The following is a 17,876-nucleotide window of genomic DNA, read 5'->3' on the forward strand; positions in this document are numbered from 1 at the left end:
GCTTTGGGTAATATGGACATTTTAATGATGTTAATTCTTCCAATCCATGAACAGGGTATGTGCTTCCACTTTTTATATCTTCCTCTGTTTCTTTTTTCAATGACCTGTAGTTTTCTGCGAATAGATCCTTTATTTCTTTGGTTAAGTTTATTCCTAGGTATCTTAATTTTTTTGCCATGATGGCAAATGGGATTGCTTTCTTAGTTTCTCTTTCTGTGAGTTCATCATTGGTGTATAAGAATGCCATCGATTTCTTGATGTTAATTTTGTATCCTGCTACTTTGCCAAATTCATTTATTAAGTCTAGTAAACTTTTGATGGAGTCTTTGGGGTTTTCTATGTATAGTATCATGTCATCTGCAAATAATGACAATTTCACTTCCTCCTTTCCAATTTAGATCCCTTTTATTTTTTCTTCCTGTCTGATTGCTGTGGCTAAGACTTCCAGTACTATGTTAAATAGGAGTGGTGAAAGTGGGCATCCTTGCCTTGTTCCTGTTCTTACGGGAAATGCTTTTAGTTTGTGCCCATTGAGTATGATGTTGGCTGTAGGTCTTTCATGTATGGCCTTTATTATGTCGAGATCTGATCCCTCTATTCCCACACTGCTGAGCGTTTTTATCAGAAATGGATGCTGGATTTTGTCGAAGGCTTTTTCAGCATCTATTGATATTATCATATGGTTTTTGTTCTTCATTTTATTTATGTGGTGTATCACATTTATGGATTTGCGAATATTCTACCAGCCTTGCATCCCTGGGATGAATCCCACTTGGTCATGGTGGATAATTTTTTTGGTGTATTGCTGGATCCGATTTGCTAGTATTTTGTTCAGGATTTTGGCATCTATGTTCATCAGGGATATTGGCCTGTAGTTTTCTTTCTTTGTTGTGTCTTTTTCTGGTTTTGGAATTAGAATTATGCTGGCTTCATAAAACGAGTTTGGAAGTCTTCCTTCTTCTTGAATTTTTTTAAAATAGTTTGAGGAGAATGGGTATTAGTTCTTCTTTGAATGTTCGGTACAACTCCCCCATGAAGCCATCCGGGCCTGGGCTTTTGTTTGCTGGGAGAGTCTTGATTACCTCTTCAATTTCTTCTGTTGTCATTGGTCTGTTCAAGTTTTCTATCTCTTCCTGATCCAGTTTTGGGACACTATGTGTTTCTAGAAATGTGTCCATTTCGCTTAGATTATCGAATTTCTTGCCATATAATTGTTCATAGTAGTTGTTATCGATCTTTTGTATTTCTGTGGTGTCAATTGTTATCTCTCCTCTTTCATTTCTGATTTTGTGTATTTGGGTTCTCTCTCTTTGTTTCGTGGTGAGTCTAGCTAAGGGTCGATCAATCTTGTTTATCTTTTCGAAAAACCAGCTCTTTGTTTTATTGATTCTTTGAATTGTTTTTTTTTTTTTTGGTGTCTATGTCATTTATTTCTGCTCTGATCTTTACTATTTCCTTCCTTCTACTTGCTCTGGGGTTTTCTTTTTGTTTGCTCTCTAGTACTTTAAGTTGTGAGGTTAGATAGTCTATCAGAGATTGTTCTTGTTTTTTGAGGTAGGCCTGTAGTGCTATGAACTTCCCTCTCAGAACTGCTTTCGCTGCATCCCATAGATTTTGTGTTGTTGTGTCTTCATTTTCATTGGTTTCCAGGAAGTTTTTGATTTCTTCCTTGATCTCCTCGGTGACCCATTCATTGTTTAATAACATGCTATTTAGCTTCCATGTGTTCAAATGTCTTTGTATGTTCTTCTTGCAATTGATTTCTAGTTTCATGCCATTGTGATCTGAGAAGATGCTTGATATGATTTCAATCTTCTTGAACTTGTAGAGACTTAGTTTGTGCCCTAACATGTCGTCTATCTTTGAGAATGTCCCATGTGCACTTGAGAAGAATGTGAATTCTGTAGTTTTGGGGTGTAGTTCTCTGTAGATATCTATTAAATCCATTTGGTCTAGTGCTTCATTTAGGGTCTCTGTTTCCTTCCTAGTTTTTTGTCTAGAGGATCTATCCAGTGATGTCAGCGGGGTGTTGAAGTCCCCTGCTATGATTGTATTGCTATCGATTTCTCCTTTGAAGTCCTCCAGAAGATTTTTTAAATATATTTTGGTGCTCCTATATTGGGTGCATATATGTTTATCAAGGTTATATCTTCTTCTTGGATAGATCCTTTCAATATTATGTAGTGGCCTCCTTTGTCTCTAATTATGGCCTTCATTCTGATATCTATTTTATCAGATATGAGTATTGCTACCCCAGCTTTTTTTTCTTTTCCGTTTGCTTGGAAGATTTTTTTCCATCCCTTCACTTTCAATCTATGTGAGTCTTTTGTTGTGAGGTGGGTCTCTTGTAAACAACATATAGATGAGTCATGCGTTCTTATCCAATCAGCTACTCTGTGTCTTTTCATGGGAGCATTCAGTCCATTTACATTTAAGGTGATTATTGATATGTACTTATTTATTGCCTTTTTTGTTTAGTGTGGTTCTATTTTTCTTCCCATTTCTCCTGCTTATTACAGCAGTCCTTTTAACATTTCTTGCCGTACTGGTTTGGTGCTAATGTATTCCCTTAGTCTTTTTTTGTCTGGGAAGCTCTTTATTTGACTTCTATTTTGAATGATGGCCTTGCTGGGTAGAGTAGTCTTGGATTCAGATCCTTGTTTTTCATAACCTTGATTACTTCATGCCATTCCCTTCGGCCTGTAGTGATTCTTATGAGAAGTCAGCTGATAGCCTTATGGAGTTTCCTTTGTAGGTAACCTGTTGCTTATCTCTTGCTGCTTTTAGGATTCTCTCTTTGTCTTTAATTTTTGGCAGTTTGATTACTATGTGTCTTGGTGTGGGCCTGTTTGGGTTCTTCTTACTTGGGGTCTCTGTGCTTCTTGAACTTGAATGCCTTCTTCCTTCACCAAATTAGGGAAGTTTTCTGTCACTATTTCTTTGAATATATTCTCTAACCCTTGCTTATTTTCTTCTTCTTCAGGAACTCCTATGATGCGAATATTATTCCATTTCCAGTTGTCCCACAGTTCTCTTAAGCTGTCTTCCTGTTTTTTAATAATTTTTTCCTTTTGGTTTTCTGATTGGTTGATTTTTTTCTAGCCTGTCTTCTAACTCACTGATTCGGTCCTCAGCTTCCCCTACTCTGCTTTTTAGACCTTCCAATGTGTTTTTCATTTCTGACATGTCATTCTTCATTTCTTCGTGTTGGTTTTTAATTTCCAACTGGTTGATTTTCAACATTTCTATGTCTTTACTCATGGTGCTCATATCCTTACACATGCTGTTGAGCTTCCTTAACATCATGGCTCTAAATTCTAGTTCTATTAACTTGCTTAACTGCACCTCATTTATCTCATCTTCCGTAGAGGTCTCTTGTTCTTTCATTTGGCTTTTGTTTCTGTTTTTCACCATTTTGGCTATCACAGTGGGCTTTGGAGTCTGCCAAATTTTCCCTGTGGGTGTTGCTGTTCTGCTGTTTGTGGCTCCCTCTCCTGGGTTTGGATGAGCGAGGGAGGACCCACTTTAAACACCACCATCAAGTCTTAGCTTTTCTGGTTAGTGTTGCTAGCCCAGGGAATGGTAGTTATCTTCTAGCTTTTTTTGCCTGGAGGCTATTAGTAGAGGTCACCTGAAGCCCCTTGGTTTGTGAGTTGCCTGAAAAACTCCCTCAGGTGCTCAGTGTAAGAGGATTTCCCGAGGGTGGGGCATCTGGTGGTTGGTAATGGGCCTCAATTAACATTTCAATGTCCACCAGGTGGGGTTGAATCTCTGAGGGAGGGGCCTCCACCTCTCCCCAGGGCCCTGGGAAGGAGTAAAATGACCACAGGCCTGCGTGGCTGCGCTCAGCTAAAGCTCTTAGCACCCTCCAAAACCCGAGTGTCCCCACATAGTTCCAGTCTGCTGTCCCTCTGCCCCAGCCCAAGGTGAGTGGCTGCTGCCAATTTAGCCTCTGTCTAGACTCTGGGTCTTGGAGCCGCCTGGGAATTTTAACCCGAGGGCGCTGCTTCCAGCCAAGGGCGGCCACAGCTGTGGCACCAGCCGAGGGCTTTGCACTCAGCAGAAACCCCAGGACTGAGCCACGGTAGCGGGACACTGCCGAGGTGGCAGCAGCTTCCAGCAGTATCCCCTGGTCCCCGCGAGTCCGTGCGGCACCCGCCCAAGGCTTAGCAGGCAGCAGAGTTCGCAGGACTCAGGCGGGGTCGCAGCTTCCCGCTGAGCCCTCTGGTCCCAGCCCAGGCCGCTGTGGACCGGACTGTGGGCTCCCGGCCACCTCTCCCGTCCTCGCAAGCCTACCAGGATTGAGTTGGTGTCCCTGGTTATGTGGTCCTCCAAGGTGTCTTTCGGTTGCCCCTTCCTGAAGATTTGCCTTTATTTTTGTTGTAAATCCAGTTTGGTCCTGGGAGATGGTCTGTGTAGCTCCATTCACTCCGCTGCCATTTCTGTTCTCTGTACAGTAATTTTAATTTTAATTGTAATACAGGGGTGTATAATTGACTCAGACAACCGAGCGTGCGCTGTATCATTTTCACTGTCTCGATCAACTTTTTAATGAATATATTTCAAAAAACTGCAACAGTGAAACTGCGACAGTCGAAGCGTGAAGTGGCAAGGGATGACTGTATTCCAAATCTATGGTATGCTTCTTGGCTTTACCTACTCTACTATTGATTCCCTGTAAATTATTCTTTATTTCAATTATTGCATCCTTCATTTCTGACTGGTCTTTTATGTTGCATCCTTCATTTCTGACTGGTCTTTTATGTTGTTGATGTTCTCATTAAGTTCCTTGGAGGTCTCCTTAAGTTCCTTGAAGATCTCACTAAGTTCCTTGAATGTGTCACTATGTTCCTTGAGCAACCTTATAACCATTGTTTTGAACTCTGCATCTGATTGATTGCTTATCTTCATTTTGTTTAGTTCTTTTCCTTGAGTTTTGTTCTTTTCTTTCATTTGGGACATGTTTCTTTGTCTCCTCATTTTGGCTGCTTTCCTATGATTGTTTCTATGTATTAGGTAGAGTTACTATGTCTCCTGGGCTTTGTAGGGTGGCCTATTGTTGTAGGTGTCCTGTAGGATCCTGTGGCACAACCTCCCTGATCACCCAGCTGGCCCCTTAAGGTGTTCCCCTCGTGTGGACTGTACACCCTTCTGTTGTAATTGAGTCTTGACTGCTGTTGGCATGTCAATGGGAGGGATTGACTAAGGCTGATCAGCTTCAAGTACTGGCTGTGCCCACTGACCACTGGCCTCTGACTACCTTGGAGGATGAGCTATGTAGGGGCCCAAAACACAGAGCAAGACTTACTTGCCAGGGTTCTGGTACCCAATGAGTCCACTCATTGAATGTGTCACTTGTGGAGGTGGTTGGGTGGTGGTGCTTCGTTGTGGTCTGAAGCTGTCCACTGTGTGTGCTGGCTCTGGAGCAAAGTCAGCCACAACCTGTGTTCTATCCGGGGCCACCTGGCATAAGCTACAAAATGATCTGCTGATGGCTGCTTCTTGTGCTGGGCGTGGAGGTGCCCAGGCAAAGCCAAATTGTGAACCAAGGCTAGCTGCTTCTAGTGCCAGGCCTGGGGCCACTTAAGGAGTGGTATGGGGCTTGCTGCGACCAGATGCTCCTTGTTTGAGAGAATTTAGGAAACTGAAGCAGGATCCTAGACAGGCCAATCCTATGGTAAAGCCTTTGGAAACAGCTTGGGTGGGCCTGAGAGTTGAATCGGGCAGGGCCTCAGGGAATCACCAGGGCGGGGCAAACAGTGTAAGCCAGGTTGCTGGAGTCCCAGATATGGCAGCTGTCTGCCTTCCCTGTGGGGCAAGTGCTCACCAAAGGAACAGCGGCTTCCACCAGCACATCTGTCCAGGAGAAAACTGCCTCTCCAGTCCTTGCCCTGACGCTAAACAACTCAGTTCTTCCCTGTATGTCTCTGGTGCATTTGAAACTGCCTCCCCTCTGTGCTGGGGCTCAGAGGGAGCAAGACTGAGTAAATCTGTGTGCAGGCCCTTTAAGAGGAGCTGCCTGGGGCTCCAGTAGCCTCAGCCTCCCTCAGCCTCAATTCCCGCTGTTTTTACAGCCAGAAGTTATGGGGACTTCTCTTTCTGGCCTGAGCTTGGCGCCTGGTGTGGGACAGGGACCCCCTCACTCCTCAGGGAGGACCTTTCCAGCCGAGGTGTCCCTCCTGATTTTTATCCTCCACATGTGGGTGTGGGACCAGCCCATCTGTACCTCTGCCCCTCCTACCAGTTTCTATGTGGCTTCTTTAATTTTGTAGTTGTAGGACTTCCATTCAGCTCAATTTCAGGTGGTTCTGAATGATGGTTGTTCTGTAGTTTAGTTGTAATTTTGATGTGGTTGTGGGAGGATGTGATACCACGTTTACCTACGCCGCCATCTTGACTGAAAGTCCTATGCTTTTGTTTTAAATGTGTCTTTTAGGTACATTTTGATTGGATTGATAGATTAAAAACATCCAATGTGAGAGTCTGAATTTTGATCAGGGAGTTTAACCCATTATATATTTACTAGAACTATTATATTAGGATTTTTGCCATCTTATTTAATGCTTTATACTTCTCATGTTTTCTCTCTGCTTCTTTTTTGCCCTTCCGATCCTTTATTGTGTAGATTGAATTTCTCTACTCATTTGAAAGTTATATATTCTCCTTGTGGTTACCTCTAACTTACTATGCCCCATACCTTCCCCCATCACTGTCTGTGTCTTAAGAGTCTCAGCACCATCCTGCCTCCTTCTGCTCTTCCCACCTCTGCTTGTTCCTTGGCAACTTAGTGGAGGGATGCAGCCGCGTCCAATTACCATCTTGTTAACAACTGGACAAGGCTTGTTCAGGCTGTCTTAGACGGGCTTCCAGTGCTCAGTGATAGTTTGATTTAAATGACCTTTTAAAAGGTCCCTGAATTTTTGAGCAAGTTCTGAGTGTGGTAGATTCCCAGGGGCATGTGAGAGGAAGTATGGACAAGTCCAGGAGCTCTCCAGTAGAGCTGGGAACCCCAGACCTGAAGTTCTGTTGTAGGCTGCCTTTCTGAAGCTTCTATTCTCTGCTTTTCTCTTAAGTGCTGTGTAGAATACTGTCCCATGACAAGCAGAAAAGAAATGAGAAGAGGGGGTCTTGGGGAGATGATGGAGAGGGCTGGGGACTAGGTTGAATAGGCATAGGCACACCCCATCCAAAGAGGCAGTCATTAACTCAATCCCACTAAGTCATTATCAGTAGGAATGTGATTCCAGCAGTGCCAGAGCTTCCAGTGTTTTCAAGAGAAGCCAGAAAATTCTATTTTCTATGTGAAATCTTTCAATTTGTATATATTGGCTCAAAAATGTTTATAATCCTATGTAGGCCAAACAGCGTGTATGCAGACTGGGTCTGGCCCAGACACTGCCACCTATGACCCCTCCTCTGGCTAGTCAATGATTCTGTCCTTGTCACTCTTAACATTTCTCCCTTCTGGATTATTATCCTCTAAAGGTGTGATTTCCTATATTCTTCCCCTCTCAGCCACCTCTTCTGGCGCCCTTTACCCTCCCGCCAGCTTAACTGGGCCAGTGCCATTCACATTACAGTGTGCTCTTTCTCACAGCCATCATTTTGTTAAGCACCTTAACCATCACCGTTGTTTGCATTAGTAGCTTTATCTAGTAAATGAGTAGTGTGAAGGTAAACTTGTTCCTGACCCATGAGTATAGTGCACTCATGAGTATAGTGGTTTTCCTGGAGCTTGTCAGCAGCCGGAGCCCATGCATGAGTCCTTGTTCCTAGAAGTATGAGAAGGGACTCTGGTCTGGTTGGTGTGGCTTAGTGGACTGAGCCACATGGACTGATAGGTCCTGGTTGGATTCTTGGTCTGGGCACATGCCTGGGTTGTGGGCTTGATCCCCAGTAGGGGGCGTGCAGGAGGCAGCTGATGGATGTTTCTATCTCTCTCTCTCTCTAAAAAAGTCAATAAAAACAAAAAAATATGAGCAGGGATTCTGTCTGCCCTCTTGCTGGGGCATAGACATAGACACCATGTACCAGGCCCCACCTCCCAGTGCCATGGTCTGCAGAGGACAGGGCTTCTATGTGGTCCAGAGCTCAGGACCTATGAGCCTTTTTGGGATGGCCCCACCTGCCTACCATGCCCTCTGGGGTCTTCTTGCCCTGAATTTCCTTCCCACCTGGCTCTGCCTCTTGCCTCATTCTACTGGAGCAGCAGGAGCCTGCAGCTTTATATACGCTGCACAGTTGGTGACTCATTCCTCAGTAGCCCCTTAGATAGGGAAGTGGAACAGCTACACCTGGTGGGGCTTAACTGACCTCTGGGTAACGGGAAGTAGCTATGCAAATGGCCAGGGAGGGAGAAGTCCTCTCTACAGAAAAGCACTTGCCTGGCCTGGCCCCACATGACCTCCCGGGGTGGCTCTGGCAATGTGTCTCACCCCAACTTCCCGCTTTTTCTTCGTGACAGCTGGAAGTAGCAGTGGTCACAACTGAAAGAGCCAAACATTTCTACAGCCCCCAGGACATTCCTGTCACCCTCTACAGTGATGCTGATGAATGGGAGGTCAGTGTTGGGGTCCCCAGGGCTGTGTTCTATCATGTTTCTACCAACAGGACAGGACTGTCCTCCTGCAGCCCATAGTCCTGGTGGCTGGAACAGATAGGCCAGACTCAAGTCAGTGGTTAAGGCCCTCAGGACAGAGGTGACGAGGAAAACTGCTGTCTAGCTTCTGGTCTGTGGGAGGCCTGCAGTCTTCCCACCCCAGGCAGAGCTCAGCTTTGGCCCTGCGCCTGAGGGTGAATGTCCTTGTACTTAGCTGAGCTGATGAAGCCACAGAGGAGCTCTGCTCACCTCACCTTTTTGTCCACATGGCTCCCAGTGTCAGGGTTGTTCAGAGTAGCTCACTTCCCACAGCCAGTGGACTCTGTATCTACTTTCCCTCGGAAGGGTGGGCACTGACTGATTGACCAGACATTGAGTGTGGGCCTCACAGAGGTGCCCTGCCAGGTACTTTTAAATATTCTCAGCTTAGAACATTTCTGATTGGTCCATCTTCCCCAACATCCCTGTCCCCCCCGGCATTTCTCACTGCCCCAGACATTTCTCATTGTCCACTGGCTTGGACAGTCCAAGCATCCACCTCAAGTAGACAGGGCAGGAGTTCCCTGACAGGTGTCAGTTCTCTTGAAAACCAAACCATAAACAGAATAGCTTGGAAAGACAAAGGGCATTTGTTTCCTCAGGGCTGGTTTCTCTTAGGCTGTTTGTTGACTCTGCAGCTAATGCTCTCACCAGCTCAGCTGTGAGAGGGGCTAGCAGTGGATTTGGGGTCACTCAGTTGGTCTTGGTGGGGTTCCTGACTTAGTGTTCTTAGCCTGTGTTGCTTCCTCTGCCCTTCCCCCCCCCCCCCCCCGCAGAGCGGTTGGCCTAGTAACCCCATTTCTTTCTCTCTGCCAGATGTGGAAGTGCCGGTCTGACCCAGTTCTTCACATTGACCTGCGGAGGTGGGCAGACCTTATGCTGGTGGCTCCTCTTGATGCCAACACTCTGGGGAAGGTGGCCAGTGGCATCTGTGACAACTTGCTTGTGAGTGACTCTCTTTGCCTTCCTCCTTCCTGGAGCCTCCCAGTTTGCTGAGCTATAGGCTGCCTTTCTTTGTACAAGGTTCTCACCTTGGAGTCCTTTTATTATGGTCCAGTTTGCTCAGACACTGTCCCTTTGCCCCTTACCCATCTTACCTATGCTCTGGAAAGTGGGCAGAAGGTGTGCTCCTGATGGGTGGACTCAACTTGTGGGTGCTCTCTGAGGCTGTCCGCTTCTCACCTACCCTTTTATGCTCAGCTCCTCTCCCTTTTTCTTTTGTTCATGGGCTGCTGTTCCAACAGTTTCCCTGCCCATTCCCATTGCCTGCCTTCCCACTGGGATCTGGATATCCACATGGCCAAGTGATAAGAGTGTTTACTTCCTCATGGATCTCCCATGCACACTTGTCTCTTTTGTATTTTAGCCACAGGTGGAAGTGCAGTTTTCTTATGTATCATGGGAAGCTTAGAGGGGAAGTGAGAATGACAGGGCGAGAGTGTGAGCTTGTGGATGGTGGAGGAAAGGAATACAAGTTCAGTTGTCCTAAGTGGGGATTAATGGACCAGCAGGGAGCTATTGTCCTTAAAGAGCCTTTGTGTACTTGATCATCCTGGGAAGAGTTAGATATGGTCTCTCTCCTCCCTCTGCCTATTACCCTTCCTTTACTCATTCATTATACCTACCGTGAGCTAGACCCTATGCTGAGGGACACACCGGACACAGGGAGCTCACAGTCTGGAAGGAGAGGGCTTTTGATCACCCATGGAGGTGAGAGTGGAGTATACTCTGGTGTGTAGTCCAGTCTTAAATGCCCCCATTGGTCCTTTGATAATAGCGTCACCATCTTGCACAGTGCTAGGCATATAGTAAATGTTCAATAAATACTTACAGTATGTATGAGGTAATTAGTAATTTTATTTTGGCAAGCAGCCAGGAGTTTTTCAGAGTTTAATATGGTGAAGAAGTGAATAATGAAGCTGGGTCAATATTTTGGGGGGTCAGATAGGTTAGAATCCTTCTATCCTTGTTGATGGTACTTACGATACTTTTGGAAGAATTTACTAGTGATTTAAGTTATTTGAATAAGAACACAGGGTGGCCAGGGCAAGAGCAACATAGATTATGTGGCTAGGAGCAAGGTAGGGGAGTGTGGAGATGGGTGAGCCTCGGGGCAGTGTGATCCATAGGCTTCCCAGTGGGGCTAGTGCCAGGGCTGACAGGGCAGCTGGAGCCCGTGGGCCTCCTGCCATTTTCATTTAATAGGGTCGGAGTTGTATGTGACTAGCACTGTGTCACCAAATCTCCAGGCTTCCCACTTCTTGTCAGCAGCCAGCTGATGTGGTGAAGTACACTAACCTCTAGGAGTTAAGCCCCAGCCTGGGCTGCTGTCTGGGGGCTCCCTCCTTCCTCCCAAAAATTCTGCTTTTCTTTTTTCTTTGAAGCTGCCACTATTCCTTGAAATCTTTGGGGTTCTCTCCTCCTGAGTTCGCTGAACAATAGAAGTATGTTCCCAAGACCAGCCCCCAGATTGTTTTCCTCAAAGGGTTTCACTTGAAGGCAAATGTTTTAAAGAATTACAAATCTTATAATGTTTAAACTGTCACCATCCTTGCTCTGTGGCTCTGTCCTCTCTCAAAAGATGTTTCCTCCTTATGTCCCTGAAAAAAAGCTCACCCTGCTACTTCCCTTCTTCATTCTTTTCCAGTGCCCAGAACTTGTGGTGCTATTAGAGCAGTGTGCTGGATGTGAATTTGTGTACTGGCCTCTGGGCCTTTGACATCTGACTTGCACTCTGGCTTACTCAGTCCTTAGCCCCTTCTTTGTACTAAACAGGAAAGCAGATCCAGAAAGAGAAGGTGACTTCCTTGGGTCACCAGTCTAGCTGGCAGCTGGTCTCCTGACCAGGATCCAGGCCTTTTTTTGCCCATGTAAATTCCCAGGGGCAGATCCTGAGGTGCTGAATACAGCATTGGCCAAACAGAAGTGATGGTGGGAATTAATTTCTCCTTTCATGCCTCTTGCTGCTATAAGGTTTGGAGGAACTATGGTTTATCCAGGAAGCCCTGAGCTTTGAGATGAGGTGGGCAGTGCTAGAGAGGTATGGGATATGGAGGGGTTGGGTTTCCGCTTTGGTCAGCATGCTTTGTTTTGAGAACACATAGAAACCCCAGCCCAGCCCCCACCCCATCCAATACCACATGCAGTCAGGGGGCTTTTCTAGGTATGCTCATGACTTCTGCAGAAGCAGCAGGTGGCACAGGGCCAAGAGGAAGTGTGACTGAAACTGTCCACTCATAGCCTGGTTGCTGAACTGAGAGATCTTGGTGGGAAACAAAGGCTGGTGTCTGGGACCATACAAACAACCAGATCTTGAGGCTGTGTGCTGTCCTACTTCCTTCCTGTCCCCAGGAGAGGACAGGGGCACCGAGAAGGGTGGCATTGGCCCTGGACTCTTCATTTTATTGTTCTCTGACTCCTCTTTCTTTTCCCAGACAGTCTCCACTTCAGGAAAGGGGTGTGTTGCCTTGTCCCTCTGAGGGGAGAAGGTGCCTGGAGTAGTCAGCACAAAGGAGCGTACCCCTGTGGGCCCCATAGCTTATCTCTTCCACAGGCAGCCCTTGGCCTAGGGAGCCTATGCCTGTAATAACAGGAGCTACTGTTTCTGAAGGCTGTACTTTGTGCCAGACCCTATTCAGAGAGCTTTAAGTATTTTCACCCTCAATTCTGACAACTACCCGGTGGCGGTGGTGGTGGGGGGTGCTTTTGCAGGGAGGAAACTGAGATTCTTGGCATTAAATAACTTGTCCATGTTCTCACAACTAGTAATAGTAGATAGCTCAGCCAGGACTTGAACCCAGGTCTATGTTATTTCAAAGCCCATAGCCCTAAGGACTTCCTTTCACAGCTGTTCTATCTGTGACTGGATGGGATGGCCTGGAAATCAGGAGGTGGTGAGGCTGTGAGGTGCGGTGAAGTTTGTGCAAAGCCTCATGCCCTGGATCAATTGCTCACCTCTGGGGAGTGCAGCTTCCTTATCAGTGAAACAGACAGTACCTTACAGGGTTGCAGTGGGGGTTCATGGATCATATATGTGAGAGGGTCTTTGCCATGTGTAAATGTTTTTGTTGTCAGCTTTAGTTTGCCTTGAAGTAGAGCCAATGTCCGGGTATATGGGCCCCACCTACTGAGCTCTCTGGTCCTCGGCTTTGTGGGTAACTGCAGAGCTAGGCTTCTGCTCCAGCATTGCTTCTGTCTGTGAGGTATGGCTAGCTGTGAAGAGAGAAGCCTTGTGCTTGGGCACAGGGAGACCTATCTGTATTGGAGGGGAAGTCTGCTTGGAAGTGGCTGGTAGAGCACTTCCTGAGCCCTGTGCGAGAGCCTATGGGGAGGTGGAGAGGGTCAAGGTGATATGACCTGACCCACTGAGGGACATGAGACAACTCACTGCAGATAGCAGCCTCCATTCATCCCAATCTTGTGGCTGGTTATGGCCCAGATCATGGTGTGTAGGATTTGGAAGGGCTGGGGAGCCATGGAAGGCAGAGCAGCAGGCATTCCCCCTCCCCCCTGCCTTTTTTTTTTTTTTTTTACAGACCTGTGTCATCCGGGCCTGGGACCTCAGAAAGCCCTTGCTCTTCTGCCCAGCAATGAACACCGCCATGTGGGAGCACCCCATTACCTCACAGCAGGTGGGCCAGCTCCAGGCCTTTGGCTATATCGAGATCCCCTGTGTGGCCAAGAAGCTGGTGTGTGGAGACAAAGGTGGGCATCTGGCCAGGCTCACAGCCCATCCTCGTCGCCGAGGGTGAGATCTGGGTTTAGATCCCAGCCTGTTGTGACCTCAGGCAAAACCATTCTCTTCCAAGCTGAGCTTTCTCATCTGGAAGATGGAAATCATAATTCCTTTCCCTCAGAGTTGTTAGGATTAAATGAGATAGTTTATGTAAGGTGCCTGGTATCCCTGGTAGGCAGTCCATGCATAGTTCATGACAGCTATGGTAACTGTTTCTGAGGCCAGTCCCGGGGGGTTTCAGAAGGATATGATGGGTCTGGCTCAGGCAGAAGGTCCTGGTCTTCTCAGGTACTGGGGTCTGGCTGGAGCCCTTGGGGAGTACAGGGTGGGGTGGGAGTGGGGGGTGGTACCCTGCCTCAGTCTGCAGGGCCACAGCTGAATTTTGCTTCCTAGGTCTGGGGGCCATGGCTGAGGTGAGCACCATTGTGGACAAAGTGAAGGAAGTTCTCTCCCAGCATGCTGGCTTTCAGCAGAGTTGAACCTAGGATCTCTCATGTGTGTTTCTCTGCACCCAGTGTGTTTTCAGGCCGAGTCACTGAAGGTGGACATTGGCAAAGTATGGCCTTTGCTGAGTAGGGGTCTAGCCTGGGCCTGCTCCACAATCTTCAAAGGCTTGACTTTCCCCAGGTTAAATGGACCAAAGGCCCAGGTCTCAACTTCTTTCAGCCAGGAAACACCCGCTATCTGGAGCTTCTCCCCACCTTTTCCTGGAATAGGCCCAGCAAGCCAGAGGAACAAGCTGCTATATTGCTCCTGTGCCTCTGGGAGGGGACTGAAGAGTGGCTGACCAGCCTTGATTCTGCATGGTGCCCAGGATCCGCTTTTAGAAACTGCCTCAGCTTGAGATCCCAGTGTGGTGGACGCCTGGCCAGGCCTTTGGAGCTTCAGCTGCTGTGCAGAGTAAAGAAAGCCTGCAAGTTGGCAAGACCCTGAAATTTCCCACAGACCATGCTGTAAGATTGGGTATACTGGGGAATAAAGTAAAGTGGCCTTTTGAGAGACTTTGTCTTTCTTTCACAGCCTGTCTGTGGTCTCAGAGATCAGGGGGTTGCTAGGTGTGGGTAGGGAAGGGTTTGGGCTGACTACTGACTGGTGCTTCTTATTTTGTAGTGTTTGTTTTTTGTTTTTTATCCTCACCCAAGGATATTTTTCTACCTATCTTCAGGTAGAGACGGGGAGAAAGAGAGAAACATCGAAGTGAGAGAGACACACCAACTGGTTGCCTCCTGCACGACCCTGACCAGGGCCAGGGATGAACCGCAATCGAGGAACGTACCCTTGGCCAGAATCGAACTGGGGACTCATTGGTCTGTGGGCCGATGCTCTACCACTGAGCCAAACTGGCCAGGGCCTGACTGGTGCTTCTTAGGCCCCATGTCACATGGCAGTTAAGGGCAAAAGGGCTCTGAAGCAAGACGTCCCCTAATGTAAATCCCAGCTCTGCCACATGCTAGCAGTGGGCTGGTTTAGGGCTCAGCCTTTCTGACCCTCACTTTCCTCGTCTGTATTACCTTACCCTCATAGAGTTATTGAGAGGATCAAATGAGATAATTTGTGCAGAATAAGCACTCCATGGAGTGCCTCCAAAATAGTAAATATCACATAAATGGAAGTTAAAGCTACATATGTATACATATCAATGAGCATTCCTAACACTTACTGAAATAGACTGTCAATTTGGGAAAAATAAAATCCTGACCCTAAGATGACATGACCCTTTATGCAAGTGATAGGCACATAGCCAGCAGGGTTGTAACCTGCTCTGGCACTCAGGCCCCTTGCTTCCTGGTGTCCTCAGTTTTATTTTTCTTAATCCACACCTGAGGACACATTTATTGATTTTAGAAAGAGGAAGGGACGCATAGAGGGAGAGAGAGAGAGAAACATCTGTATGAAAGATAAACATTAGTTGGTTGCCTCTCATATGCACCCCGACCAGGGACTGAACCCCCAACTCAGGCATGTGCCCTGAGAGTTGAACATACGATCTTTCAGTGCACAGGACGCTGCTCCAACCAACAGCCACACCAGCCAGGGCCTGGTGTCCTCAGTTTTGCTGCACATGACGTGGGGATCTGAGGGTCTGTGCCTTCTCTGCCCACCCACCACCGCCACATGGATGGGGCAGGCTTCAGACACATGCTCAGACTTAGAAACTCTCTCTTGCCTTTGACCTAATTGCTGTTTGGTGGCTACACTGGAGAGGTGCTTGTTTGCCTATTTGGAGGTGAGATTAGGGCTGGCTTCCTGCCTTCCTGCCTTCCTACTTTCTAGGCCAGGGGTGAGTGGGACCATGTATACTCTTAGACCACAGAAAGTAGAGGTGCCTTCAAGGGGCGCCAGGAAGCCTGCTGGCTGGAACCAAGGTCTCCAGCAGCCTCCCAGAGCCTTTATTTCTATAGCTCTTGACTTAACCAAGTGACCCTTTGGGATAAAACTGCCTTATGGCACTAAAGAAAATATAACTAAAATGGCAGCATCAAGAACCAGCCTCTTTGGCTGGTTTGGAGGTTGGGGCCATGGGTAGGGCCTGGATAACTGAAATTCAGAGACAAAAGTTCCACTTAAATGGTTTCCTTCATCCCTCCTTCTATGCACAAGGCCCTTTCTTTCCCTTAGCACTCTGCTAATGTCCATTTTTAAAAAGGAACTGCTGCCATTTACTGGGTGCTTATTGTGGGCCAGGCTCCGTGCTAGACATTTTTGGGAAGACTTGCCCAGGAGTCCTGCTACAAAATACCTGTTTTAATGAAAAGTCACAGGAGCAGAGAAGTTTGTAGGCCTTTGCCTCATAGCTCTGAAAACAGCTGTGGCTACTTAGAGCAGATTGAGCCTTGTTAGCTGGATGGAAAGAAATGTTCCTTGGATGTGGGCCAGCTGGAGCCCCCATACCTTGAGGTCTTTCACTGCATTGTGTCGGTCCTGCTTATTTAGCATGGGTGTCTGAAAGGAATTGGCTAGAGCTGAAGAGCCCAGTTGTTCCCTGAGCTATTCCTAGTGCCTGAGCTGCATTAACCTGACCCCATCTGCCAGAGGGGTGCTGAGGTGGGAGTGATTAGCGTGGCTTCCCCACTAAGAGTTGAAAGCTCTTGAAGTTGTCATCAGTGGGCAAAAATGTTTCTTAGAGAAGGTACTAGCTTCCCTGATGATTTTTATAGAACTCTGGAAGTTTGACAGGATGGAACATTTGGGTCTGAAGTTTGTACTCTTTGTTTGGCAGCCTGAAGCCTCTGTAGGCTGTCAGGGCTGCTGCTGAAGCCTCTGAGCCAGGGCCCAGTCTCCACACTGGGCTATCAGTTCTTCCTCCATACAGATGATGTGTTCCTCTGCTGCTTCCCCACTGCCTGCGAGTAAGGCTCTGACTCCTGGGCAGGACATACTTACTTCTCTGGCCCATACCTGCCTTTCTAGTTATACCCTTTACAACACACCAACCCTACAGAGCTCTCTGTCCTTTTGCCAGATTGGACAACCTTGACAGTGTCCTGCTGCTTGTCTTTGCACATGCTCCTGCTTTTAGTGGCAGGCCATTCTTCTGGCTGACTGCCACTCTTGCCTCTGATGTGCCTGGGTGCTACCTACTTGGGAAAGCTTTCCCTGGCCGACTCAGGCTTGTGCCCATTGTGCTCCCTCTCATTTATAACAGAATTGCAATAGTGAGTTTACTTTCTGTCCACCTAAGATTGGGATTTACTGGAGGTGAGAGTTGTCCTAGTCCTCAAAATCTGGTAAGTCATTCCAAGCTTCTTGTACTAACAAAATAAAAAAAAGGTGTGTGGGGTAGAAGGGTGGAGGGGGGTGGGGTGATGGTCCTGCTCCTTTCTGAGCAAGACACACATAACCTAGGAGCCATAAAAACAAAGACTGATAAATTGGACCACAGAAAAATAATTCCGCCTAGCAAAAGCCCAAAGGCAAACAACAAACTGGGGACATTATCTGTAGCTCATAGAACAAAGATCTAACTCCCTTAATATGTAAAGAGCTTCTATACATTGATTAGAAAAGGACCAGGAACACAAAAGAAAAGTGGCCAGAGGATAAAAACTGAGTATATACTAACACACACATGTACCTTTAAACATAAAAAAGCTACTCAACTACATTGGTGAAGAAGGTGGTGCAAGTTAAACTATATTGAAATAAAAGTTTTCACCTATTAGCAAGAGTGTTGCTCTTTGAAGAGCAATGTAAAAATATCTTTTAAAATCACATATATACCTTCCCAGCGAGACTCACATATATGACACATCTCAACCAGGTTATTCACTGCAGCATTGTTGATGGTAGTAAAAGACTAGAAACACCCTCACTATATAACAGCTGGAGATAGCTTAAATATATTAGGGTCATTCCTACATGGCCACAATGCAAAGTGTGGGGAAGCTCCCCAGGTGCTAGTATTGGATGATGTTTGAGATACATTGCAAGATACAAAACAATGTGTATTGCATGCTAGCTGTGTATGAAAAAGTGAGGGAGAAAAGGAGAATATGTTCATCT

At 46.8% G+C, this 17,876-nt stretch overlaps 1 protein-coding gene across 4 annotated transcripts in view; it reads left to right on the forward strand.

The window, feature by feature from the left end:
* The window catches only part of PPCDC (phosphopantothenoylcysteine decarboxylase), a 35,737-nt gene extending 21,379 nt beyond the window's left edge, over nt 1–14,358 (forward strand). The window contains exons 3-6 of one of the 4 annotated variants that reach the window (XM_036279633.1): nt 8,465–8,560; nt 9,455–9,583; nt 13,174–13,342; nt 13,767–14,358. In XM_036279633.1, coding sequence (XP_036135526.1) covers nt 8,465–8,560; nt 9,455–9,583; nt 13,174–13,342; nt 13,767–13,852 — 480 coding nt within the window. In that variant the 3' untranslated portion in view covers nt 13,853–14,358. The remainder of the gene's footprint in view (nt 1–8,464; nt 8,561–9,454; nt 9,584–13,173; nt 13,343–13,766) is intronic. The other 3 variants (XM_036279616.1, XM_036279642.1, XM_036279625.1) reach the window with 3 other exon arrangements.
* The last annotated feature ends 3,518 nt before the right edge of the window (nt 14,359–17,876 follow it).

This window comes from Molossus molossus, unplaced genomic scaffold, assembly GCF_014108415.1.
Source record: "Molossus molossus isolate mMolMol1 unplaced genomic scaffold, mMolMol1.p scaffold_m16_p_1, whole genome shotgun sequence".
NCBI lineage: Eukaryota > Metazoa > Chordata > Mammalia > Chiroptera > Molossidae > Molossus > Molossus molossus.